Here is a 27,180-nt window from a genome sequence, read left to right on the forward strand (position 1 = left end):
AGATTGATGGGAGTTAAATAATTATGTACATTCCTCATGTATTTCGTTGTGTTGGTTTATTTAACCTAAATATTCACTCCCTTTTTGGACACTTGTCCCCTCAAACCCCTAGCACTGCTTAATCCTAGGGGTTAGTTTTTACCTACTGATTTTTAAATAAGTATTTTTGGGGAGGGTGCTGTGTTTTTTTTTTTTTTTTTTTTTAATGTGTGTGGGAAATAACTATATTTAAAGAAGAGTTGGCAACTGTATTTATTTTACAACAAGTTGGAGAATAATTCACTTTGTTGACATTTGCCAGCTTTAAGGTGTAGTAAAATGCTGAGACGATGAACGTGGGAAGCACCCATGCTAGTAAGGTCATTTCCAGGTGGTAGTGGATTGATTTTCTTAAGGCCTTATCGAAACCAGGGTGCCAAGGAGTCAGGAGGTGTTCTGTGGAAATGGATCATCAGTTCTGATGAACTGGGTTTCTGCTTACTCTTTCCCTTTAAGAAAACTCTTTTTTAAATAGAAAACTTTATTGAAATCTTGGAGCCCTTGTGTTATGTTGGCACACATTGGAAAATACTCTTTTAGACATAGACAACAGAATTCCAGAGAAGAATGGCTGCAAAGAACACCTAGAGCACTAGCCCGGAGAACTGAGTTTCCAGCCTAACCACCTCAGGTGTGCTATCGAAGGAGCATAGAGCCACTCAGTGTCATAGAAATTTCCTTAATCAGTGTCTTCATCATATTAATTGAGCGCTAAATGGGTAGCGTGTCCATCTCTTAGTTTATTGAAAAGAAAACCTTTTGAAGGCCTACTCTGTGTGCCAAAGACAGTTCTCGGAGAGATGGGACAAAAGTGAGTGAGGTATAACAATGTCACCTGAAAATCCACTTTCATCTTTTTAAATGGAGAAACAGTAGTCATGGTGAACAAAAGTAATTGGGGTGATGTACACAGTGTAGATTGTGATCTTCTTGAATATGTATGTATTTCATTGTGTCGATGGGCCTTAGTTTAGCCTAAACATCACCTCTTCCTGGATGGTCGTGCTCTCTCACCACCATAACACCAGTTACCAGGTGTGCTGGTAACACAGATCCTAGTTCTTGCCTTTTCCAGGCACCGTTTTATGTTTTCTTTTTCACCCCCTAGGTGATTTGAATTCTGTTTTTTAATGTTAAATTTTTAAAGAGATTTCTGATCTCTTGGAGCCAGATGGCATTAGCTATGGGAATGTCCCCAAACTGAGTACACGGGGGAAGGGGGAAAAGAAAGGATTATAAATTTCTCTCAATTTCAGTAATCAGTTATGGCTATTCAAGAGCACGCTGGATTACCTTTCTACTGTACAGACGAAATTGTCTTTTCCTAACCCCCTTCTGCCAAAGGAAGCAGATGATCTGCTCCAGTGTGTCAGTTGATAGAATTGCCTTTTGTACTAAGCTTCTTTTCCTCCCAAACCTAAGAGTGTATTTTGTTTTTTCATTTTATTTTCCCTTTGCTATTTTAGAAGTTATATATTCTATTCCTATAGTGGTTACCCCACAAATTTTAACATGTAGATTCAACTCAGTGAAGTTCTTTAGACAACAGTTTAACCCATTCTAAATAAAACATTTAGAATAATCATGTTACAGTCTTCTGGATTTACATAACTATTTTGCCCAGTACTTTAGTTCTATCTTATTTGTTTAACTGTCACACATTGTACATTGTTACTAGAATTTCGTACAGCCAATATGTGTTTAAGCAGGTTTACATTCCTTCTTGTATTTTAGGTCTTCTAGGATTAGTTTTTTAATTTCTTAAATTTATCCTTTGGAAATTGCTGGTCTATGGTAATAATGTGTCCCAGTTTTGTTTTGTTTTTTTTTAAATGTCTTTTCTGTCCTCTAAATCAACAGGTGTTTTAAAGATACTCTACTAACTTCAGGCTTCTATTACTGCTGTTTAGAAGTTGGCTGTTATTCTCATTGATATTCTTTTATTAGTATCCTCTTCTGTGTAGCTGCTCTCAAGTCTCTAGATCTGCAGTGAAATTATCATGTTTTAAAGTGTTTTTCTTTTAAAAAATTTACCCTGCTTGTCATGTACTGGGCTTCTTGAACCTGAAACATTTTCAATTCTGGAAGAGCCAGTATGTCTTCGAGTATTGTCTCTCTCCTGCATTCTCTGATCATCTTCAGGAAATCTCATCAGACACATTCTAAGACATTTCTCACTCTCCTTTCACATGTCCCACTTTTCTAATGTTTTATGCTGCATTATGGGTAATTTCTTTATATCTGTCCTCCAGTTCATTAATTAGCATCTTCATCTATGTGTAGTATGTGGTTTAATCCATTGTTTATCTCATTTTAATTACCGCATTTTTTCATTGCTGCAAATTTTACTTGCTTTTTTTTTTTCAGATTTCCTTGGTCATTTTTGATGGTCTCTTGTTCTTTCATTATACTTTCAATATCCCCTTTAGTTTTTTATGATAAACATATGATGTATATTTAACATACTTTTTTGGGGTCTGTGACTGATATTTCTAATATTTACCGTCTTTGATTCTGCAATTTTAAAATTTCTTTTAACTCTTGCTCATGGTGACTTGTTTTATGTGTGTGTTTAAATTGTGAACTCATGTTCCTCAGTTGCTTATCTCGGGGATTCTTTGAAGCCTGCGTATTAGTTCCTTGGAAAGAATTTGCATCTGCCTCTGTGTACTTGGGTACTACCAGTACAAAAGCACTTTGGGCTGAGAGTGTTTTTTTCTTTTTTGGGGAAAGGGAGTGTTCGCATCCAGAATATGAATTTCAGTCCCAGGCCTTTGTGAGAACAACTCTACTATCTCCAGGGAGCTATTATTAGTTATTTCCACTCTACCCAGAGCTAAGGATGAGACTTGTGAGTGTCCCTGCCATCTGCATCTGTCTGGTGGTGTTTTTCTGTCCCCCCAGTACATCCACTTTGATCTGATCTCCACCCTGTTTGGATCCTATAAGTTTATCTCTCTTCCCAGCTTCCTGTTTTAATGCCTGCTTCAGTGCTGGCTTATCTTTCCAGCTTTGAGCTTTCTTGGCATTTCTAGGCTTTAAGGATTTACCCTTAGAGGCCACCTGCATTATTGGATTATTATTATTTAAAAAATGATATCCACTATTTTCCAGTTTTTCTAAGCATTTGTTTTGGACTATTGTTAGAAACTGAAGCCCAAGTGGTATATTTATGCAGGCATTTTCACCTTTCACACCCAGCAATACTGAATGAGCAAAGGTATCTCACAGATTACCCAACTGGTCACTCTCTGTGATTAAGGCCACAGACTCTTTGAGACACAGAAATGCGGAAAACTTGCCTAGGAGATTACCTTTGACAGGAGCAGGAGGGAATGGTTTTTAAAAAAATGTATGAAAAAATATCCGTTTGAAACTATCTAATTCTCTTTTTAAGGGATTTTATAATGACAGTATTTTGGAGTGGTGATAATAAAAAGTCTCAACACTTAATTTTTATTCTTTTTAGGGTATATCTCTTGCTACATATTTTACTAATTTTCCAGTTGAAGGAGAGTGTGTTTGAAAATAGGCAGCATACTATTCCTAAAAAACGTTGGCTCTTTTTGGGATTTTGGAAGTATAAACTGGATTTTATATATTGAGATATTTTGAATTATAGCTTTATTTCTAGTATTGAAATGTTTGTGGTTTTAATCAAATTGGTTTTGCTTGTTTTCAATTAGGCCCCAGGCATGGAAGAACTGGTGTGGGAACAGTACACTGTGACCCTACAAAAGGTGAGTGCCGCCCATTTCATATGTGCTGCAAACATGTTCCTGAGTTCACAGATCATGGCTGTTGTTTCTTATTGCTCAGACACAGTGTTTTTCCCCTTGAGGTGGATAATACATTATAGGTAATATCTGGCAGTAATTACCACATTAGCAAAGATTTGCAAGCTATTCTTTTTTTTTTGGTTAAGGTCTGTATAATATAGAAAAATTTATAGGTTATATAGGTTAAATATTAATTATAACTTATAACCCCCTCAGTGAGTTTTAAGTCCAAACTAAATTTTAAAATTTTGGTTTAGGGATCAGGTAACATGGGTTGTTTTCCTTGCCCCATTCCTGATTATATTAAGAGGTGTTGAGTAATCAGATTCTTGAAAATACTCCCCCAGTGAGATTGAAAGTAGAAGTCATACCACACGTAAATAGATTTGACTTTGTTTTTAGAGTCATTTCACAGGTATTGTCCGCCTTGATTAAATGATGTAATACAAACAGCGTCTAGTACGGGGAGTCCAGCACATAATTGTTGCTTAATAAACGTTAGCTCTGTGCCTTTTTATTCTGACAGCAAAGTTCAAGGTAGGCACGCTAGGTGTGAACGCCACTCCAAACCAGGGTAGCCACCGAGTGTGTGTGCAGCTGAGCTGGGCTAGAACTCATGGTTCCCAAGTTTTGTTCCATCACACTGCCTTGGTCAGCATCTCTGTAATTTTCCTGGGCCCCGCAGAGGTCTTACTCCTGATCTGAATCCCTCCAGTCTGTGTCGCTTCCTAGAAGGATTATAAGTTCCTTACATGGAGTCTTCATTCAGGCGCTGTCTTCAGTGAAAATTTGGTTTCTGAATCAGTAGGTATTAAATGAATCCAGATAGAAGAAAACAGATCAGTGCTCAGGTGCCGAAACTTCTGGGGCAGTAATCAGTTTCTTCAGTGAGGGGTTCCCCCCTGTAGGTCTCATTTTTCAGTTCTAGTCATCTTCTGACGCTTCTCTGTGCCCTTTTCATCAGCATTTCACATACCCTTCAAGTCATGGACCCCAAATTTGATAAAAGTGAGAGACATTTTAGGCCTGGTGTGGAGGATGCAGTTACCTCTGCATGAAAAACCAGGTACCAGTTGACGGTGCTGCCAAATTCAAAGCCATTCGATTAATGGACAACAACCCAGCCTGTTTTGTGTTGGTTATTGATTGTCATCAGTGGACATAGTGGGCCCCGTGTGGGAACTTTTCTTGGAGGGAAATTTTTCTTTTATTCTCTGAGTAGATTTTTACATAATCAAACCCTGATTTAGGGTTATAGTCACATACACCCGTATCATCCCGGGAGGAAACCTGGGAGCTTAGCTTTTTTAAAACACTGAAATGAATTAGGATGATGTCTTAATCTGGGTTCATTTGTTATACATTTCTAGACCAATCAGGGTGTAATTAATCTTTATTTTCATCTTGCATGCATGTAGAAAAGAATTTAACGCTTTGCTGTCTCATAAGATTTCCAAACCAAGTTCATCTTCAGATTTTATTTTACCTTTAAATCCCATTTACTTCTTTTCACCCTCTATTAACACGAAACCACCAGCTCATCTAATTTGGAAGCAAAAGGTGTACTTTAAAAATACGGTTTTAGCACGGATCCCATTGTAGCTGAAGGTGTTCCAGCTCAGGCCAGGATATGAGAACAGATATGATGGGTGATTTGATTAGCGCCGCCCCATTTGGACAGCAGATGTTATTTCCCATCCCCTGCCAGCTTATAGTGATAACTCCAGTCAGTGCTATCAATCTTTTCCAGCTTTCACAAGGCTGTTTCTTTTAGATAAGGAATTTCCCTTTATAAACCTGTCAGCTAACTATGATGCTGCTTTATTTTGTTTCTCATTTGTTTCTGTAAGCCCACTGTTCCTGAGCTGTCTTGGTGATTGGTTTAACCTTTATTTTATTGAGTGCTTCTAATAAATCCTGAAAACCACTTATGGAAGGTTTGGGTTTTTGTTTTTTGTTGTTGTTTTCTGTTTTGTTTTTTTCAATTTTTCAATTTTTTCTCTCAACTTTAATGAACAGGATTCCAAAAGAGGATTTGGAATTGCAGTGTCTGGAGGCAGAGACAACCCCCACTTTGAAAATGGAGAGACATCAATCGTCATTTCTGACGTACTTCCCGGTGGACCCGCTGATGGGCTGCTTCAGTGAGTGTATTTGCTTCCCACCCCCAACCCTGCCAGCCCCACTGGTTAGCCCTAGACAAGGTGTTTTGGGTGGTGTACACTTTTGAAATTAAAAAAATAAAAAAACCTACGTGTGTGTGTGTGTGTGTGTGTGTGTACCCAGAAAAAAAATGTATACACATGACTTGTATTCATCTTTTGTTATCGGTACATACTGAGTATTGCAATTTTAATATAGTTTTTTTTTCCTTTCTTAAAATGTGTATATATGGTTTTGGCACCCTCTCTGTATATGTCTTCAAGAGGGAATTGAGACCATAACAAACCATGTGTTTTTGTTTGTTTTGTTTTTAATTTTTTTTAATTGGGGAATATTGGGGAACAGTGTGTATTTCCAGGACCCATCAATTCCAAGTCAAGTTGTTGTTTTCAATCTAGTTGTAGAGGGCGCAGCTCACTGGCCCATGTGGGAATCAAACCGGCGACCTTGGTGTTATGAGCACAGCGCTCTAACCAACTGAGCCAACCGGCTGCTCATAACACACCATGTTTTAACAATCCCTAGTCCTTTGGGAACATCCAAATTTTGGAGTGAGGAGAACAGTTGTTTCCATAGGAAGATTGTTCTGTCACAACTATCATTCCTGGATTTCGGGACCACTTCTGAACGTGGAGTATAACATTGGCATGCTTTTGTTTTGCCCTAGTGCCTACCCTACACTTTATATTTATTTTAATTCATGTTCATTAAGAATTTAATGAGGAAACTCTGACTTAGTGATTATCTGATTTTGTAAGAGGGCTGTGGAAATTTGGAAAATTTATGACATGAAAACACAAGTTTCCCACTTGCCAGCCTTCTGGTCTGAAGAGATAATGCCATTTGAAACAAATGCATATCTGAGTCCCTCAACTTCATTTCTCAGGGCAGAATTTAAAATTAATTACGTGACTGCCTTGGCCGGATAGCCCCAGAGTTTAAGTTCTATTGACACTTCATGTCTCTATGAGTCTATTATAGTTAGCAGTCTTTCATAGAGACCAAAGTAGAATTTTAAAATGATTTTTGAGATGATAAAAAATTGAGAGTTAGGGTTCTGTGACTTCCAAATTTCTTTAAGAATCTGAGGCAAGCTCTTGACTTCTTCCCGTTCTAAACACAAGAGAATATAAATCTTCTTCAGGGGTGGCGGGTGGTGGGAGTTTCTTTGTAGACTTCCTGAAGGCGCACTGTGCACCTGGGGTCAGGAGGCCTGATGCAGGAGTTCATTTGTGCTCAGACCTCGCCCCTGTCAAGTGGCTCCTGGAGGGACCCTGCGGTGGGTCCTTCACCCCGACTGGTTTCTAGTAGACACTAGAAGTGTCAAAAAGTGGGCTGGGTGCCTCCTGGGTTTCTTCCTCAGAAGATCTGAGACTGAATTGACTGATTAAACCTTGGGAGTTATCACACATCGAGCCCTTTAATAAGCATTTCAGATCAATGTGGTGCCTGTATTTGTTCCTAAGTAAATGATTTACAGTGAACACATGGGAGTTTTTCACATTCCGTTTCCTTTTATTTTTTTTTCTTTGCAGAGAAAATGACAGGGTGGTCATGGTTAATGGCACCCCCATGGAGGGTGTGCTCCATTCATTTGCTGTTCAGCAGCTGAGAAAAAGTGGGAAGATTGCTTCCATTGTAAGTTCGGGGTTTGTTTTCTGTTTGCCTCCACAGCATTTTCTTTTTAATGCACAGAAGAAAATTACCACTTGCTTTTAAACCCTGGACAGAATTACATAATCTAGGGACCGCTACTTCTTGTATCCTCAGTAATTTACGAGGGTGAGGTAATGGATGATGTAAAGATGTATGTAATTCCTCCGTGGCTCTTCCTTGTCTTTCTTCTAACTTCTTAAGACCATTGCTTCTCTTCTCTGAGTGACTTTCCCTTGCAAGACAGGTTAGACAATTATTCCCTATATGAATTAACTAGATTGAGAAGAATGGTAAAACAGCATTAATTTAGAAAATAAATTTCAGCTCAAAAACTCATTGGTAAAGGCCCAAACAAGATGTGTTATATCTTCATAAACTAGAGTTTCTTAGCAAATATTGGCAGTCTATAGCATTCATTCATTTATTTGCTCATTCATTCATTCAGCAAACATTGGTTGAGAATCAACTGTGAGCCAGGTGCCACTTGGCCCTGGAGCAGGTTTGTGCTGCAAGGGTGTGTTTACTCTAATGAGGCAAGTGGACACACAAAACGAGTGTTTGGAATACAGTGAGTTTAAGGGCCTTGCTAATGGGTTGCACCAAGTAGGTGGTATTTCATTTTTTTTCAACTTCATATTATGAAAAATTTCAAACAAAAGACAAGTTCAAAGATTAATGTAATAAACCCAGATATCTTCTATCTGTTAATATTCTGCCATATTTACTCGATTTTTCTCTCTTGATTTTACAATGTATGTAAACACAGTTTTAATGAACCATTTGAAGGGAAGCTGCAGACATGAGAGTTCAATCCTACGTCAGCATATGTCTCCTAAATAAGGACTTTCTTCTACGTGACTGTTATACTATTATCCTCTAAGAATGTTAATAACTCTACAATATCATGTACTATCCAGTCCATATCCTAAGATATCTTTGAGAGATTTTTTTTTCTTCCCCATCTAGGATCCAAAGTTCATTCATTGCATTTGGTCCTTATTTTTTTAGTCCCTTCTAGGACGGTTCCTCTTTCCCCTTCCTCTTCTCCAGCTCCTCTTTTTAAAATGACATTGACTTGGAAGAATCTAGGCAGCTGTATATAGAATGTCTCGCTTTGTGGATTCCCATCTTTATAACTTAGTGAATTAAAGCCCCTGGGTGCTTTTCACACTGAGTAAAAGCAGGTTTTTGAGGCACTGTGTTGAAAGTTTTATAATCGTTGTCTGATTTTATTCTCAACCCTATGAGGTCTTTACTGGCCATGTTTTCCACACAAGAACCCGAGGCTTACTGATATTGGGACACACAATTTTACTGGCAGGAGAACCAGAGCTCTTAACCACTGCATTCTCTACATTTAATTGTGATTGTCCTGCATCCCCACTGTGTTTGGTTAACAGGTGGTCAAGAGGCCCCGGAAGGTCCAGCTGGCCCCGCCGCAGGCCGGCCCTCCTCTCAGTGAAGATGACCGGGCTTTTGAGGTGATGGACGAGTTTGATGGTAGAAGTACCCGCAGCGGGTACAGTGAGAGGTACAGCGAGAGGAGCCGGCTCCGCAGCTGGGAGGACAGCCTGGAGAGGGGGCATCCCCACGATCGGCCACGCAGCCGGGAGCGGGACCGGAGCCGCGGCCGGAGCCTGGAGCGCGGTCTGGACCAGGACGACTGTGGCCGAGCCCGAGACCGGAGCCGTGGCCGGAGCCTGGAGCGGGGCCTGGACCATGATGATTATGGCCGAGCCCGAGACCGGAGCCGTGGCCGGAGCCTGGAACGGGGCCTGGACCATGATGATTATGGCCGAGCCCGAGACCGGAGCCGTGGCCGGAGCCTAGAGCGGGGCCTGGACCAAGACTATGGGCGCGCCCGAGAAAGCAGCCGCGGCCGGAGCGCTGAAAAGGCCTATGACCGGGCCTACAGCCCGGAGGAGGAGTACAGCCGCAGGGCACAGCCAGATGCCTGGTACGAGGTGTCCCGGAGCCGCAGCCGTGAGCACCTCCGCTTGCGCAGCCCCAGCCCTGAGCCGAGAGGGCGGCCAGACCACCAAGGACATCCGGAAATGGACAGGCCCATCGGGGTCCTTTTGACGAAAAGCAAAGCAAATGAAGGTAGTGATGCTTGATGAAGAAAAAGCACTAGTATAATCATAATGCCTAAGTCTTACATGGCACTTACTTTGCACCAAATACTGACCTAAATGCTTTGCACAGATTAGCTCATTTCATCTCCATCACCACCTTAGGTAGGAGTTACTCATATTTTCACTTTATAGACAAGGAAGCCCAGGCACAGAAAAGTTCATTGACTTGCACAGTGAACTTGTACAGGCTGCAGGAATTCCGCTTTACACTACTAGGCCAGTGGTTTTCAAAGCAGCATAAGTATCACCTGGACACTTGTTACAAATGCAGATTCTGAGGCCCCGGCCCAGCCAGACTGACTCAGAAACACTGGGGTGGGCCCTGGAGTCTGTGTATTAACAACCTCTGCTGGTGAGCCTGGTGCGGCTTAAATTAATGAAACCGCAATAGAGGAGAATACCGTAGCTAATCTTGATCACATTTTTGCTCTATGCCAGAGCATATGCTGAATAGTCTCATTTAATCCTCACCAGCACCCTGTATGTGAGTAGGAGACGCCATTCCTCTCTTACAGGTGAGAGTACCAAAGTTCAGAGACGTTTGGGGTTACGCCCATGCGTGAGGCAGGCTCTGGCTCAGGCTGTCTGTCAGATGTTGCGTGGCTGGAGCACCTGCACAGACTTAATGACACCCAGAATTAACTAAACTAAAGCCCTGTGTGGCAGCCAGAGAAGCTCCTAGCTGTCGCAGTTTAGGTCCTAGAACTCAGAAAGGGCAAGCATCTTGCTCACAGCCTAAAGCCAGTAAGTGGTGGAGTAGAACTCAAACTCAATCTCCTGGAAATAGAGGGTAGGAAAGAAGAAACAAGTAGATGAACGAGCAGGGCTTTAGAGCCCAGTGTTTAGCTATTCCTTGCATTGATTCTTGGCTTCTGACTTTTTAAATTCCTTGTGAGAAATGTTTTACCTCCTTTTGTTCTCTAATTGTTCTCCTTCTAAGAGGAAAAAAAGATGAAGAACACCGGAGAATACAAAGTGAAAGACTTACTGATTTTCAGATTGGGGATTTGCATTGTAAATAGCCTACCTCTGAGGAATGTGCATCTTAGGAGGTTTAAGGATTCTATAGAATCTGTATAACCATTTATAATGCCGTATTCATTCATCAACCTCCAAGAAATTGCAAAGCCATTCTGCTCCCAGATTGAAAGGTGGACTGTAGAGAAATTTTGAGAAAGGTGACTTGGCATGAGACCTCCTTCAGAGGGGTCTGATGCACATTCCGTAAGACTTGCACCCCAGGTTCTTGAGTTACTTAAGGCAATGCTTTTCTTTCTTTTTTTTTTTTTTTTTTAAAAGATTTTATTGGGGAATGGGAACAGGACTTTATTGGGGAACAGTGTGTACTTCCAGGACTTTTTTCCAAGTCAAGTTGTCCTTTCAATCTTACTTGTGGGGGGCGCAGCTCAGCTCCAGGTCCAGTTGCCGTTGCTAGTTGCCGGGGGACGCAGCCCACCATCCCTTGCGGGAGTCAAGGAATCGAAGTGGCAACCTTGTGGTTGAGAGCCCACTGGCCCATGTGGGAATCGAATGGGCAGCCTTGGGAGTTAGGAGCATGGAGGTCTAACTGCCTGAGCCACCAGGCCGGGCCCCAAGGCAATGCTTTTCAAACTTTCCTCTTCTTCTTCCTCCTCTTTTCCTCCTTCCCTTCCCTTCCTCCTCTTCCTCTTTTTCTTCCCCCTCCTCCTCCTGCCAGTAAGAACCACATCTTGCAAACAATCTTGGGTGTATCTGCATATAAAAACTTGAGGAGTTTCATGGAATAGTACTTTATGTGATGCATTCTGAGAGGTTCCATTACATGAAATTTAAAAATGCTGGTCACAACTCACTACACTGATTTCAAGACTCACTAATGGGTCATGACCCACAATTTAAAAAGACATTGTCCGAAGAGACTGCCCAGGTCATGCCTGGTCTTAGTAATACTATCCAGGAAACGAGGGTTATGCCCCTTTGCTGATACAGCATTTTACTCCTGGGCCATTTTGTTCCTCAAACTTAGAATTCATTAAAAAAAAAGTTTTACTTTTTAAAAGATTTTATTTTGCCACCTTTGCTGAGATTACAGAGTAACTCAGCTATCACTGGCTAGTGTTACATACGAATTAATCTTTAAAGAAATATGGCAGTAGGCAAGACCTACATTTGATAAAGAAAAATATCCGTTCCATATGTGTATGGTCAGTGATTGCATTTCATGGGCACCAAACAACCTCCTGGTAAATGTCTTAGAAGCTGGTCAACTGATTTTTTTTTCCTTCATAGAAGTGATGTCCCCATATACAACAGTAAATCTATTTGCAACCTTACAATACCAGTGCAGTTTTTAAGAAAGGAATTGTTGACACATGAGAAAGAAGTCATCACCTGAGCTTGTCTCAGCCTTCTGTCCTGGCCAATAGGGAATTGTCATCCAGGAAAGAAGATGCTGTTTTACCCTTATTTTCTTGAGTATCAGCTTCCTAAGGAGGTGTGGGTGGACCTGAACACTTTTAGTCATTATGATTAGATCTGATGTTACTGTAAGTCATCTAAAACTTATCTTTAAACCTACTTCATAACTTTTCTAAGTGGCAAAAAATTACTTTGTTTCATAATGATAAGATTTTTGAGTCTAGACTAGTCGTAATACAATTCGAATGTGCCTTTTTAAAAACCTGCTAGATTGTGGAAGCTTCCAAAAAAGTAACCAAAAGTTTGTTCTTAAAATATGTATTTTTACAACTTGAATAAGTAAAACCAGAATAGCCTGAATAGTATTTAATACATTTTAAAACATGCATACTTAGTAAATGCAGTGTTTTTTTTCTTTTGAGTAATTCACAGTCCGGAAACCCCCAGAGCTATGCTGGTTTTAGTCAGATACTTTTTTGCTTTGCCTGGCTCATTTACCCCTTTTCTTCACACACTGAAATTTTTTCAGTGCCAAACCCCACACAATCTAAATTGTTACAGATGAAGGCTATTCTGTTTGCAATGCTTTCCTTAGACAACTGCGTTGTCAGCATAACATGCCTATTAAGATGTACTGAATTGGATTTTTCGACCCAACATTTTATTTTGAAAAGTGTTAATTTTATAGCAAGTACTCATATATAGTTTTTAGCCTAGTTTTACCAATTGCTAACGTTTTGCCACATTTGTTTCCTTTCTCCTTCCTTTCTTCCCCTTTCTCCAGCCTCTCCCTCTCCTTCCTCCCCACCTCTCCTGTATGTCAGTGGTGGTTTGCAACCACTTGAAAGTAACTTGCAGGCAGTGTAACCCTTAACCCCTAAATATTTCAGCAGGTACCTCCTGAGGGTAAGAGTATTCTCCTACATAACCATGCCTTTATCCCATTAACATTACTATTTCTTTTAATATATTATAGTACAGTTCATTTTAATATATTATAGTACAGTTCATTTTGTATATTAGTACATATATTAATATACAGTTAATATATTAAAGTACAGTTCATTTCCAAAATAATGTAACCCAACCCCCCCCCCCCCACACACACACACACACATCTTCCCCACATTGAATCAAGGATCTTGTGAAGGTTCATGCATTGCATTTGGTTTTGATGTCTCTAAATCTAGAATAGTCCCTCTGCCTCTTTTGCTTTTTTTATGACACTGACTTCTTAAATGATTCCAGGCCAGTTGTCTTACAGAATGTCTCACATGCAAAACTGATTTTTCATAAACATGTTTAAATAGTCGTAAAAACCAAACTAAGTTTTCTGAACAAGTTGATGAACTATGTGTATGTTTACGTGTTTGTCTCCTAGAGTATGGTCTCCGGCTTGGGAGTCAGATCTTCATAAAGGAAATGACTGGTACCGGTCTGGCAACCAAAGATGGCAACCTGCACGAAGGGGACATAATTCTCAAGGTGGGCAGACCGGCGTAGAGGACAATCAGATTCACGCTGGGTTTCATAGTTCTGCATTTTCACATTTAAGTGCCAATACAGTGAAACTTTGCTGGAACGGGAGTCAAAGTCGATAGTAAGACAGGCAGGGAAGAGCTGCAGAGAGAGATCATTTTTATCAGAACAACCAGACTTGGAGATTTGTAATAGTTTAATGTCAGTTTTAAGAAATATCTCAATGAATGCCTTTCTTCTTCCCTGTTTATTTAAAGTTTAAGCTCCTATTCCCTAAACTAAAGAAAGATGAGAGGGAGACTTGGTGGTATATGAATGCTGAATATTTAATAGTTTTTGTAAACCTCTCCGGTCAGGAAACATGTTCCAGTAGTAAACCAAACCATCGTCTTGAGCTTGGAAGTTAAATAAATTAGCAGAGTAATTTAAGTACACTACAGCTCTCTCACGCCTGTATTTGGGATCCAGGCATGCAAGGTTATATTTAATTTAAAGTCATTTTTATTTAGGCAGTCATCCTGAAGCCCATGTCTGTTTGAATCGATGAGAAAAACAAAGCCTTGACACTTTCAAAATGGAAAATAGGAAATTTTCTGTTTCGCTGTGAATAGTTGTATTGCATATAACGTTACTATTCTTTACAAACACAGATAAATGGAACTGTAACTGAGAACATGTCTTTAACGGATGCTCGAAAACTGATAGAAAAGTCAAGAGGGAAACTCCAGCTAGTGGTGTTGAGAGACAGCAAGCAGACGCTCATCAACATCCCATCGTTAAATGACAGTGACTCAGAAATAGAAGGTAAAGAAGGACGCTGTGCGCTTAGCTGGAAGCAAGGAAGCCTGTTGCTTCTGCATTCTCATCTCTGTTTAGCATAGCCACAGCTGCGAGTTACATTTCCAATGAAAACCTCTCTTTTAAACTTTAATTCCACAAGATAAGTGTGTTTGGTCATTATTTTCTTATTAAAGTGTCTGTTGAAATTAGGTTTCCAATAGGAAATTCTGGTGTACGTGTGAACTCCCAGTGGACTCTGATTGGGCCACTGAAAACAATGTGAAAAGTGTTTGTACTAGCAATTCAAAGAACCACATACATTTGTAAATTGCTTATTTTTGCACTTTCTCATGGTTTTTTTAAAGTAACCATTAATATTTCCAACAAAGAGAAGACATGCAGAGGATAGCAGAAACAGGTCAACGCTATAAAGAATTAGGATGGCCTAGATTGTATATTTTGGTTAGCAATCCATGTCACCTCTTTTCTTTTATGAAACTATTCATTTCTTGATTATGAATTATACATAGGATAACATTTTAACCACATACAAATTCCCAATAGAAATAATCATGGTATTTCCTAGTTAACTGTCTAGTATTGTCTTTGTGCAGAAAAGTTTCGAACAAAAATATTAACTTCTCAAGTTTTAAAACAGATGTTGATTTTTAAAAGAATTGCTTAATAAAGCTTAGTTTAACTTCCATTATATCAAAAGTCTAAGCCGTGGGTTATTGCCATGAGTGCAGTGCAGGAAAACCAAAGGAGCACGAGAAGTCATCCCAGCGCGCTGGGGGGTTACAATTTATCTCCTTGCTATTCAAAGTGTGGTCCTCGGTCCACCAGCAGCATCTGGGAGCTTGATTGAACCCTGAGTGTCAGGCCCCACACCAGAACAACTGTATTCTAACAAGAGCCTAGTTGATTTGTATGTGCATTGATGTTTGAAGAAACACTGGTCTGTGTGGTTGACATGAGTGTGTACGTATGTGGCCCAGTAATTGCATTTTGACTCTTCAGTAGCAGCTTTAATGGAAAGTGTAATGAAAGAGGAATGTCACATTCTGTATTTGGCTTCCTCTTTATTAATTAATACTGTTCCCATCAAACTATCAGATATTTCTCAGTTCAGGAAGACTATTAGGCTAATAGCACATTTACTGCCTGCCTCTCTTCCGCTTCCCATGTTTCCTACCCAGAGAATAGGATAATTTTTGGTACAGGTCTTAAATATTTAATTTAAAAAGTCTTTTCTTATTTTGAAACCAGATATCTCGGAAATAGAGTCAAACCATTCGTTTTCTCCAGAGGAGAGACGGCGGCAGTATTCCGATTATGATTATCATTCCTCAAATGAAAAACTGAAGGAAAGGCCAAAGTAAGGTCATGGGTATTTTCCCTTGCACATGTCACTCAGAGTGTACACATGTACGTATTTGCGAATCTGCTACATTATGAGATATTAACATGACATGTGCTTAAGTTCAAGAGAGGAGATGCAGAGCAGGTGGTCCAGGATGGGTGCCACCCCCACTCCCTTTAAGCCCGCGGGGGACATTGCAGCTGCGATGGGCACAGAGACCAGCAAGGAACCCAGATTCCAAGAGGAAGCCCCAGGTGAGGCTCATGTTAAACAATCGCGTTCAAAGTTTCTTCTGCTCAGTAAATCCAGAGGGTGGCTGGGAGGAGAGAGAGAAATGGTAAAAAAAATCGTTTACAAACATGCATGAGGAATTCCTGTCTCTCTCTCTCTTAATATTGAAAAACTACAAAGAATAACAGCCCTTCTATGTGCCAACAGCTAGGTCACATTTTCTTACATTTGATTAGTTGTGGTCCTTTTGTCTCCCATACCTCATCTCACCCTCGCACTGTTTCTGCTCATAACACTCTGACACGAAATGTGTCCCCCAACTACCATGTCTCGAATTCTCCAGGCACCAACGGGATGTCCTCCCCTTCAGTTCAGTTCTGACACTGACCACCTGGAGTTAGTGCAGACCCCACAGGGTAAGGGCTTTGTCTCATAACATGCCCCCACTTCAGATGCTAGTCACAAGTCCCAGCTTATCACCTTTACTTCTGACCAACCGGACTTCCCATGCACTCCATCGCCCTGCCATCTTTCCATGAGCCATTTGCTAGAATGGTCCACAGAACTGAGAAAAGCACTTCACTTACTATTACTGGTTTTGTTTTTTGTTTTTTAAATAAAGGATACAGCTCAGGAACAGCCAAGTGGAAGAGATGCATAGGGCAAGGTATGGGGAAGGAGCGTGGAGCTTCCATGCCCTCTCCTGGCATGTCACCACCATCAGCACCACCCCTCTCCCCTCATTACCTCCATGTCTTCACCAACTCTGAAGCAATCAAACCCCATAGTTTTATGGATTTTTATGGAGGCTTTGTCATGTGCATCATTAATTATTAGGTTGGTGCAAAAGTAATTGCGGTTTTTGCAATTATTTTTAACCACCTAAACTGCAGTTACTTTTGTATCAACCTATTTACTCAATCTCCAGCCCCTTCCCCCCTCCCTGGATGATGGGCAGGTAGGCTGAAAGTTCCAAGTTTCTCATCATGGTTTGCTCATTCTGGCGACCAGCCTCTATCCCGAGGCCAGCCAGGAGCCCGCAGGAGTCATCTCTTTAGAACAAAGGACCTTCCGATCACCTGGGATATTCCAAGGGATGTAGGAACTCTGTGTCAAAGACCAAACATTACAGCAAAAGATGCCCCTGGCCCTCCTGGCACCCGGAAATTATGGGGATTTTTAGGAATTTTGTTTCAGGAATGGGGGGCAAAGACCAAATATATATTTTTAATTATGTCAGTCACATTCTGTCATATTTGATTAGTTGAGTTCCTTTTATCTCCCATTTCTGATATCACCACCATCCCCTAACTGTTCCCCTATCACCCTAAAATTATCATCATGACTTTGCATGTATAAGTATCTATCCTTGGAAAGAGCATTCTTATGTGGTTTTTTTAGGTATAAAAAAATGCTATCTTCTTGCACCTTATTGGATGTTGATTTCTCCTCCAATTGGTTTTGAGAAACCAATCGAGAAACCATTGGTATCTGCTAATGTCTTAAAATTAAACTTCGCTTTAAAGACTTACTTTTGTTGTTTGATGTGATAACAAAAATGTAGCATAAGGTACAGACTCAAATTTTTGGTGGGTTTTGTGAGATTTGTATTTTGAGACAAATAAACAAACTCCTTTTAGTCCAGGTTGATGACGACAGGTGCTTTTTAATCCACAGCTCCTCAACCAAAACCAGTGCCGAGAAGTTTTCTTCGTCCTAGTCCTGAAGATGAAGCCATATACGGGTATGTTTCAGTCTCTCTCTTTTTATCCTCTTTCTTCTTCCACACAGCTCTATCTCCTTAACTGAAATCCAGAAGAATGATGTTGTTGTTGTTTTTTAATTAAAGATGGCGATTTCACATCTCATCAACCCCTATTGCAAGTACTTATGAGAAAGAGAAATCATTTATAGGAATAGTGTAATATAGAAGTGGGTAAAGTTTGTGATGTTAATTTTGTCTGTTTTGTCACTTACCTGGCTTCTTCTCCAGAATGTGATTCTGAATATTTGAGTTTGCCAGATCAGTAACTCCCAGCTAAATGAAGTACTCCTTAACTATGGTGTCCCTGTGAGGGCAGCCGTGACATGATGTGAGTGGGGGGAGGGAAGTGACGCAGGGCGCTGCACTTGATACTGAGAACCCCCCGGTTCAGTGGTCAAGAGCAGCATCTCCTAGATTAGCCTCTGGCTTCCTTGGACCCAGGCTGTGTGTCCATTTGACAAGAGCCCTGGGGTGGCAGCATGCTTTCCTTTGGAAGAATCCTGAACTGGGAGTCGGATGGCCTCGATTTTAGCCCTAACCCTGCCCTTTCTTTGCTTTCTAATCTTGAATGAGCTCACGTAAACATTCTGTATTTCTACATCTTCTCTGGTAAAGTGGGCCTGTTATAGTCATCTTACAGTCCCAAGGAGGATAAAATTATAGATTACATGGGAAAAGTGAGAGTGTCTTAAACTATAAATCACTCCATAGATAGAAGAAATAAATCTCTCATTATCTGCTAATGTTGGTCCCCCTTGACAAAAATAATCTCCCATGTTTCTCTTCTGCAATTAAAACCATTGCAGCCCCAATACCAAAATGGTGAGGTTCAAAAAAGGAGACAGCGTGGGCCTTCGATTGGCCGGTGGCAATGATGTTGGGATATTTGTGGCTGGCATTCAAGAGGGTACCTCAGCAGAGCAAGAAGGCCTTCAAGAAGGGGACCAGATTCTGAAGGTAAGGAAAGCCTGGCCCTGTTTCTAGAAGTTACTGGGAAAGAGTGGGATCTTCTGGGGGGGTGTCTTACATAAGGATGGGGGACGTGGGGAAGTTTGTGAAAATAGATCAGCTGCAGGTTTGTTGATATCCAACATCAAGGTCTCTGTTTCCCTGAAATGGGGTCCTGGAACCCAAAACTCACTGCTATGTCTGTGGGAATTTATGTAATGTTCAACACCCTTGCAAATATTTTTACTATTAACAGTTTGGTTAACAAAAAAATTGAGACTCTTTAACTAAAGGTCAGGAGGAAGATCTTTCAAAAGATCTTGCTAATGTTTGTTTTTTCGTTGATTCCCCTGCCTGGTTGTCACTCTTTAGACAGTGTACTGTAATTGAACAAAGGTGGGTGTTGGCACCAGATCTTCTGATTTGATCTCATCCGAGTCTCTCATTAGTTCTGTGACCCTGGCTCAACCTCTGAGACTCAGGTTTCTATATCTGTTCATTGGGGATAAGAATACGTGCCTTGCAGGAACCCTGGGAAAATTAGAATAGGTAGTACTCACAAGGCACCTAGCAAAGTCCAAAGGTCTATGTCACTTTATTATCCCCATTGGAAAATAATAAGTCGCTGTCCTTCAATATGTTACTTACCTCTATAATTGTCCAAGAGTGGGAATTCTTGGTTACTCAAATAGTGGTACTTTTAAAGTTACTATATGTTCGTTTATATAATCTGTTGGTTTTAAAAAATTGATAACCGACTCAGCTTTGCCATTTTATGAGATACGGGTAATGTATTTTCCATTGACTCCAGAATAAACTTAAAGAATGTCAGGTACCCTGTGGCTATACAAATACAGACCGCTAGGGAAGTGTCTTCACTGGAATTTCTGCTTCTGTAAACTAGCATTTCTTATGTAAGAGTTACTAGGAGGTCTGGTAAGAGCATCTAGCCTCAAAGGAAAGGGAATAAAAGCTGTAGAATTCCTGAGGAGGCAGGCAGCAGAGCCCTCTTCCTTCCTGGCTCGGGGCCCCGTTGCAGTAGTTCAGATTTCATTTCTGGAGCAGATGAAGGGCAAACCTTGATCATGAGCTTTGCTGAAGCTTTCCAGTGACATTCTAGACCCTCTTTGGCTCTGGGCAGGATCCTAGAAGACTAAGTGTACCTGAGTGAACCTCGTGGTACCACATGATCCTAGGAAACACCACTTACCAAGTGCCACAGATAAGAATCCCATCCGAGTGCCAGCTCATACCAATTTACTCTTGGGCTGATGCCAAAGAAGAAAAAGCATGTTTCCTAACGAGTGTGGGGCCATAGGAAGTCAGGTAGGAATTTGGAAGCCTTTGCTCATGAAGGTTCAAGGATAAAATAATTTTGTACCCTGGGGGGGAAATGATTTTCTGAATTTTCAAGAAAGAAAATAAAGAGTTCACCTCAGGGTTTGACTGTGTGACCTCTCTGTAAGTTGTTAAAGACGGGGAGAGTCGCTTCCACAGCTATAAGTTATGGTAGGCAGTGTTTCTTTATACTTAAGAAAATGTTTTGTTTCCTGTTATCACCTGGAGACAAGGAAGAAACTTGGGGAACTGGCTTTTTTTGCATTTATCCTATCTGAAGGTCAGGCAATGGTCCTCATTCTTGGTTGTAAATACATTTTCTGTTGAGTACAAAAGGAGCCGTCAGGTTTACAAGGGGGAGAAAATGATAGAGCTCGTCTGCTGGGGCAGAGAAACTTCTGCACAGTCATAAGCTTAGCTGATACAGAATCCACTTCAGGCTCCCAGCAGACACAGCAGACCCTGTAGACTACTAAATAGATAATGAAAGAGGATATTTATTGGAGAGGACTGGACACCCTAACCTTCACGTATCGAAGTGCTGCCCTGGCCTTTTTGACTTGAATTTGGTTCAGCACTCTTTCATGGCCAAGTTGAATATATCTGGTGAACTGTGAACATACACTAACCCCTTTTTTCTGTCTCCAGTTTTTTAAGTGTGGCTCTTTTGTCAAGGTGACAGCCTGAGATGGGGAAGGAAAACATGAGTGTGCTGTGGCAGAATTATGTGCTGTATAAGTAACAGAATTAGACGTGCTTTTGTGCTGGGCTTTACTATCTCTTTGCTTATTATTTATCTGGTATGGTTGTCATTTCTCTTTCAGAAACTTTCAGGGGATGGAAAAGAGAAAAGAACTCCTCTAAGTTTGCCTATTAACCGTGTAGATTTTTAAATGTAGCTACCATGTGTGCTTTAATTTTGACCATTAGAGTCTCATGTGGCCGTAGATATGGACAGAGGGAACTTCAGGGTTTCCGCCAGCCGTATGGCCCTGTCTGATTTAAATATACATAAGCATATACAGTGCACTAAAAATATACATGTGGCCCTATTTAGACACAGATGCAGATATGCAAATGAAATGGCGTAAGAAAGGGTTAGATACCAAAGTGCAATGGTCCCTAATTGGGGGGGATGGAGAAATGGGAATGACAGTTGTCTTAAATGCTAAATATTGTTTCAAAGGAAAAGTTAACATGATTGCTTTAGCAAATTGCTTTATTTTAAAAACACCAAGTAAGTTTTCGTCTAATGCCTATTTTTATTTAATCATAAATTCTAACATTAAATTAGACTCAGTTAACGATCTTTTTTCAGTACTAAAGCATTACTCTTCGATTAAAGGATTCTACAGTGCTCAATGAGTGAAGAAAATATTTCATAGGAATTTTGTATCTTGTCACTTCTGTAATGCGTTATTAAAATATTGGGTACTTTAAAATAATGCTTGCATTTTACTTGTAATTATTCTCTTTTGAAATGGTTTTAAAGGTACAGAACAAAGATACCAACATGTCTTTTTCTTTGTGCCACATTTCAGTTTTACTTGCTTTCTAACATATCTTCCGAAAGCTGTTTACAGTGTCCCCCCCGCCCAGTCAGTGGGGATTAAATGGGGGCTCCTTGCCAGAAATAAGTGTGTGTCAGAAGCGTAGATATATAAGCCTATACATTAAATTAATGGTCTGCCATGTAAGGCTAATGCACTTCAATCTCATGAACTCATATTAAACACCTTTTAGGTAATAGAAGCTATAAGAGAAAGGTAGAATTGGTCAGAATGCTTATGTTCTGGCTTTTCTTAGAACCAAGTTAAAAACAGTGTTCACGCCGTAAGCTGGGCCAGCATGCCGGTTTGCTGTAGACCCCACCATGCTCTGCTGCATTACAGTTATCTGTTTCATGATTATCTGTTACCTCCCTGGCCTCTTCTCTGAGAGACTCAAAGAAAACAGGGAGACACACAACTACAAAAAATTTGCAACTGATCCAGTGACAAGCCCTTGATGGAATGTACATTCCTAAGGGTTGTTGGCAGGGTGGGGAAGCAGGAACGTGTGGAGTTGCCCACGTAGCCCATGCCCGTAGCAGGGTGCTGGGAGGGTTTGTGTAGAGACATACAGGACTTCTTTATATCTGGATTTTGCGTTGGGCAGGCCAAACAGATAATAAAAAATTCAGATGGCACCTTTTTATAAACACCTTTTTTTTTTCCTTCCTATTTGCCCTTCCTATCAGGTGAACACACAGGATTTCAGAGGGCTGGTTCGGGAGGATGCTGTTCTCTACCTGTTAGAAATCCCCAAAGGTGAAATGGTGACCATTTTAGCTCAGAGCCGAGCTGATGGTGAGCAAGTTTGGTCATTAGTTTAATGGCGGGGGGGGGAGATAGTGGGGTGGATGAGAGAAGAGTCTTGGGATCAGAATAGGTAAATCTAGGTATTAAAAAAATTGAAGTAGATCTTAACACCTAATCTCTGGAGACAATCTGGGTACCATTTAACTTTTCTATAGAAATGTTTTTTATGCACCCACTGAAATAATTTCACTAGTTGTTTCAATTTGGAATGAAACTGCTTTTCTGAACAGTGATTCATCTTTAAGTACTGCCTAGAGTTATTTTTGAGTCTTTCATACCTTCCATAGATGGATGCAAAGAGCCAACTCACTGGTCAGCTCCCACATTAACCCTTATCAGTCTGACAAGTGGCTTCACCTTTCCAAGCCTCATTATTCTCATCTGTAAAATGAGGGTTGATGGTATCTTCCTTCTCTGCTTCAGAGGGTTGATTGACAACTATATTAGTCAGGGTTCTTCAGAGCAACAGAACCAGTAGGGTTGTGTGTGTCTGTGTGTGTAGAGATTGATTGATTCATTGATTGATTGATTATGGAGGCTGGCCAGTCCTAAGATCTGCAGGGTGAATGGCAAGCAGGAGACCCAGGGGAGGTGATATTTCCATTCAAGTTCAAGACAAGAAAAAAACTGATGTACCAGTTCAAAGGCAGGAAGAGTTGGTTTTCTCCTATTCAGGAGAGGATTCACCTTTTATTGTATTCACGCCTTCAACTGATTGGCTGAGGCTCACCTACGTCAGGGAGTGTAGTCTGCTTTACTTAGTCTACCAATTTAAACATTAATCTCATCCCAAAACACCCAGAATGACATTTGACCGAATATCTGGGCACCCCATGGCCCCGTCAAGCTGACACATAAAATTAACTATCACAGCAACTCCTAAAGATAGTTTTTTATCCTTCTTCCTGTTTGAGCCATGATTCCCATAGGGCCTATACATTTGAGTTCACTAAACAGAGAGAAGGTAAAGAGGGTAATCAGAAATAGGAGAAGCTGATAACTCTTTAAAAAAAGACCGTTAGGTTGACAGATGAGAGGGGAGTTGGAGGGCTGAGTGAAAAAGGTGAAGGGATTAAGAAGTACAAATTTATAGTTACAAAATAGTCATGGGGATGTAAAGTACAGCATAGGGAATATAGTTAGTTAATAGTGCCAGGTGGCTATTAGACTAATCGAGGGGGGCAGGGTCGCATCATAAATTATATAAATGTCTAGCCACTATGCTGTACGCTTGAAATTAATGTAAAATAATATTGAATGTTAACTGTAATTGGGAAAAAAAGACCTCTAGCTAAGCAGAATACAGTATACAAGGATGCTTTTGTGTTTCAGTGTATAGAGACATACTGGCTTGTGGCAGAGGGGATTCGTTTTTTATAAGAAGCCACTTCGAATGTGAGAAGGAAACTCCACAGAGCCTGGCCTTCACCAGGGGGGAGGTCTTCCGAGTGGTAGATACGCTGTATGATGGCAAGCTGGGCCACTGGCTGGCCGTGAGGATCGGAAACGAATTGGAGAAAGGCTTAATCCCCAACAAAAGCAGGTATCTGACCCCACATGCCCCTCTTATACACTTTCTCCCCACAAATAAACTGCAGTCCCATCCCCCACCCCCAAAAAAGGAAGCAACACATAGCTTCATTATCTGTCCTCATGTCCTCTCCCATCATCTACTTCTTGTTTATGCGGAGTGGCCTGGAACTGTGGAATAGCCACGAGCTGGTTTCTGTATTTAGCATCACTCGGTGGGTGGTGCGACGGGCTGCTGTTTGAATGAATTCTGTGAGGCAAAATCGTGATCAGACGTCGAGTAGCTGCAGCACACCTCTCGGATACGCTGCCCCTGTCCAGTGCCTAGTCCTCGTCTTCTACCCCAGGGCACACTTGTTAGTTGGCTGGCAGTGGGAAGAATAGGAAAGACCCTTATACTTGGGCACGGGTTTCCTGTCTTGTTTACTGTATGCCATCCTGTCAGAACAAGCCACATTTAGTGTGTTTATTGCTGAGCTTCTGGTGGGTTTTATGGGAACCCAGCCTTTATCTGCCTCTGTCAGGAAGAGAGCGTCCCCACATTTCCTACACTGGGAAACCTTTTCATTGTCAAGCTGTACCTTCTCTAATCCAAGTTCATGAGAAGTACTGAATGACATGCACCTTTTCTAGCTCTAGAGATTTACTTCCTGTGATATCCTCCTTTAGAGCTGAACAGATGGCCAGTGTTCAGAATGCCCAGAGAGACAACGCTGGTGACAGGGCAGATTTCTGGAGAATGCGCGGCCAGAGAGCTGGCGTGAAGAAGAACTTAAGGAAGAGTCGGGAAGACCTAACCGCGGTTGTGTCAGTTAGCACCAAGTTCCCAGCCTATGAGAGGGTTTTGCTACGAGAAGGTGAGGAGGGCAGGTGGGGCCAGGAACTGATCCGACTGGGCTTTGAGCCTCTTTCTTCATTTTTAGATTAGAACTGTCAAGTTGAAACTTATCATCATTTAGACCAAACCAGGTTTTAGAGTTGGAATCATATTCAAACACGAAATAAGACTTAACAAAAATGTGAGCTGTGCAAACTTGTAAATGGAGGCCTATTTCCACAACCTCAGTTATTTATTTATTTTTCAATACTGCGCTTCAAAAGTTTTTATATATTAACTGTAGCAAAGTTTATCTTTCATGACAGTCAGGGAAATGAAGGCATATTCCTCAGAAAATACCGTGTTTCCCCGAAAATCAGACCTAGCCGGACCATCAGTTCTAATGCGTCTTTTGGTGCAAAAATTAATATAAGACCCGGTCTTATTTTATTATAATATAAGATCGGGTCTTATATTAATTTTTGCTCCAAAAGACGCATTGGAGCTGATGGACCGGCTAGGTCTGATTTTGGGGGAAACATGGTAGCTGGGCTGAATTGGGGGTGGGAGAACACACACTTTCTTTCATTTAGTCATGTTATCAACAGCCTATAAAATACGTTTGCTTCTTATTTTAACAGCTAAGGAAGTGTATGTGTTTTCATGGCCTTTCTTGTCTCATTGCAGCTGGTTTCAAGAGACCTGTGGTCTTATTTGGCCCCATAGCAGATATAGCACTGGAAAAGTTGGCAAATGAGTTACCTGACCTGTTTCAAACTGCTAGTAAGTCTGTCCGTGATTTTTCTTTCCTCACAAAATTTTTATTTTGAAAAATATCTATCATACAGAAAAAATGAACAGCCACATAACTTTACCTGGAGTCACCATTTTTCCATATACACTCTTCCTCCATAGGCACACATACTTACACACTTTTTTAAATTTCTGAAGCATTTGTGCTGGCCTTACCATGATGATCATTTCTTTAGCATAGGGAATATAATCAATCATATGGTAATAACTATGTGTAGTGCTAGGTGGGTACTGTTGAATGACTATGATACACACCTGAAACTAATGTAATATTGTATGTTAGCTATATTTTAATAAAAATCTTATAAAAATGAAAAATAAAATTTCTGAACCATTTGAAACTTTAAGTTGTAGGCATTTTAAATACCTTTGATCCCTGTGAATTTCCTAAGAATAAAGACATTCTCCTCCTACACACCCACACTTACCTTTATCACAGCCAAGAAATTTAACACCGATACAATAATAGTATTTAGCATGTAGTCAGTTTTTCAAATTTTCTCAATTGTCCCTATGTAGTCCTTCATGGCTTTTTAAAAAATTCAGACTGCAACCAAGGATCCTGTAATACATTTGATTTTTATGTCTTTCTAGTCATCTCCTTTTTTCTAAATTATTTGGTGACTGATATTTTGAAGAGTCCAAGCCACGTGCCTTACATGTGAGACTGCCGGTTTTCCTCATGATTCGATTTTGATTAAACAGCTGGTGTGGGTCCCTCCCATTGTCTCTCATTAGGTGGCACCTTATCTTAGGCATTGCTCGTGCTAGGTTGCGGTATTGGTGTGTCACTGACATTAAACATTATTTAACCCCTTGTTTTTGCTTTCTGTAGAAACAGAACCGAAAGATGCAGGATCTGAGAAATCCAGCGGGGTCGTGCGGTTAAATACTGTACGACAAATTATTGAACAGGTGAGAAAATTCATCAGAAGGCCATGTTGTCTGAAAGAATTAAGTCATGGTTTGCTGAAGTCTTTTTTAGAATAGAATCTGTGTTTTAATAATCATTAAATGTTAATGATAAAAAAATGAGTGTAAACGCAAGCTGTTTCATTGTGTAGAAACTAGTCGGTAGTCTGTAGTTGTGATGTGTTGGTTTTTTCAGAGTTCTGAGCATGATACCAAATAACCTGTTAATTCATTTTCTCAGAAATTGTAATAGATTCGTAATAACTGGACATAATGTGAAGAGAAACGTTTTCTGCGTTTTGAATTAAATTGACAAGATTTGTCTGATGCAGCCTTTACTTATTGAGACAAACTCTTCGGTGCTATATGATTTTACATGCTATTGACATCACGTTTTCCCATTTCTGACAGGATAAGCACGCCCTGTTGGATGTGACTCCTAAAGCTGTGGACCTGTTGAATTATACTCAGTGGTTTCCGATTGTGATTTTTTTCAACCCAGACTCTAGACAAGGTGTCAAAACCATGAGACAAAGGTTGAATCCAACATCCAACAAAAGTTCTCGCAAGTTATATGATCAAGCCAACAAGCTTAAAAAAACCTGTGCGCATCTTTTTACAGGTACGTGAAATTTCAAACGTAGTCTCTTCGCTCCAAGGTGAAAATTAGAGAAT

At 40.6% G+C, this 27,180-nt stretch overlaps 1 protein-coding gene across 16 annotated transcripts in view; it reads left to right on the plus strand.

Annotated features, from left to right (window-relative positions):
* TJP2 (tight junction protein 2) overlaps nt 1–27,180 on the plus strand; it is a 112,449-nt gene that overhangs the window by 71,946 nt on the left and 13,323 nt on the right. For 9 of the 16 annotated variants that reach the window (XM_019730483.2, XM_074330522.1, XM_019730492.2 and 6 more), the window contains 17 exons: nt 3,726–3,779; nt 5,838–5,962; nt 7,517–7,619; nt 9,038–9,740; nt 13,551–13,654; nt 14,299–14,452; nt 15,698–15,806; nt 15,912–16,045; nt 16,645–16,689; nt 17,700–17,766; nt 18,594–18,744; nt 22,313–22,421; nt 23,766–23,976; nt 24,633–24,820; nt 25,468–25,563; nt 26,429–26,508; nt 26,917–27,127. In XM_019730483.2, the coding sequence (XP_019586042.2) occupies nt 3,735–3,779; nt 5,838–5,962; nt 7,517–7,619; nt 9,038–9,740; nt 13,551–13,654; nt 14,299–14,452; nt 15,698–15,806; nt 15,912–16,045; nt 16,645–16,689; nt 17,700–17,766; nt 18,594–18,744; nt 22,313–22,421; nt 23,766–23,976; nt 24,633–24,820; nt 25,468–25,563; nt 26,429–26,508; nt 26,917–27,127 (2,635 nt within the window). In that variant the 5' untranslated portion in view covers nt 3,726–3,734. The remainder of the gene's footprint in view (nt 1–3,725; nt 3,780–5,837; nt 5,963–7,516; nt 7,620–9,037; nt 9,741–13,550; nt 13,655–14,298; nt 14,453–15,697; nt 15,807–15,911; nt 16,046–16,644; nt 16,690–17,699; nt 17,767–18,593; nt 18,745–22,312; nt 22,422–23,765; nt 23,977–24,632; nt 24,821–25,467; nt 25,564–26,428; nt 26,509–26,916; nt 27,128–27,180) is intronic. The other 7 variants (XM_074330519.1, XM_074330523.1, XM_074330524.1 and 4 more) reach the window with 1 other exon arrangement.

The sequence above is a fragment of the Rhinolophus sinicus genome, linkage group LG04, assembly GCF_036562045.2.
Source record: "Rhinolophus sinicus isolate RSC01 linkage group LG04, ASM3656204v1, whole genome shotgun sequence".
NCBI classification, from domain to species: Eukaryota; Metazoa; Chordata; class Mammalia; order Chiroptera; family Rhinolophidae; genus Rhinolophus; species Rhinolophus sinicus.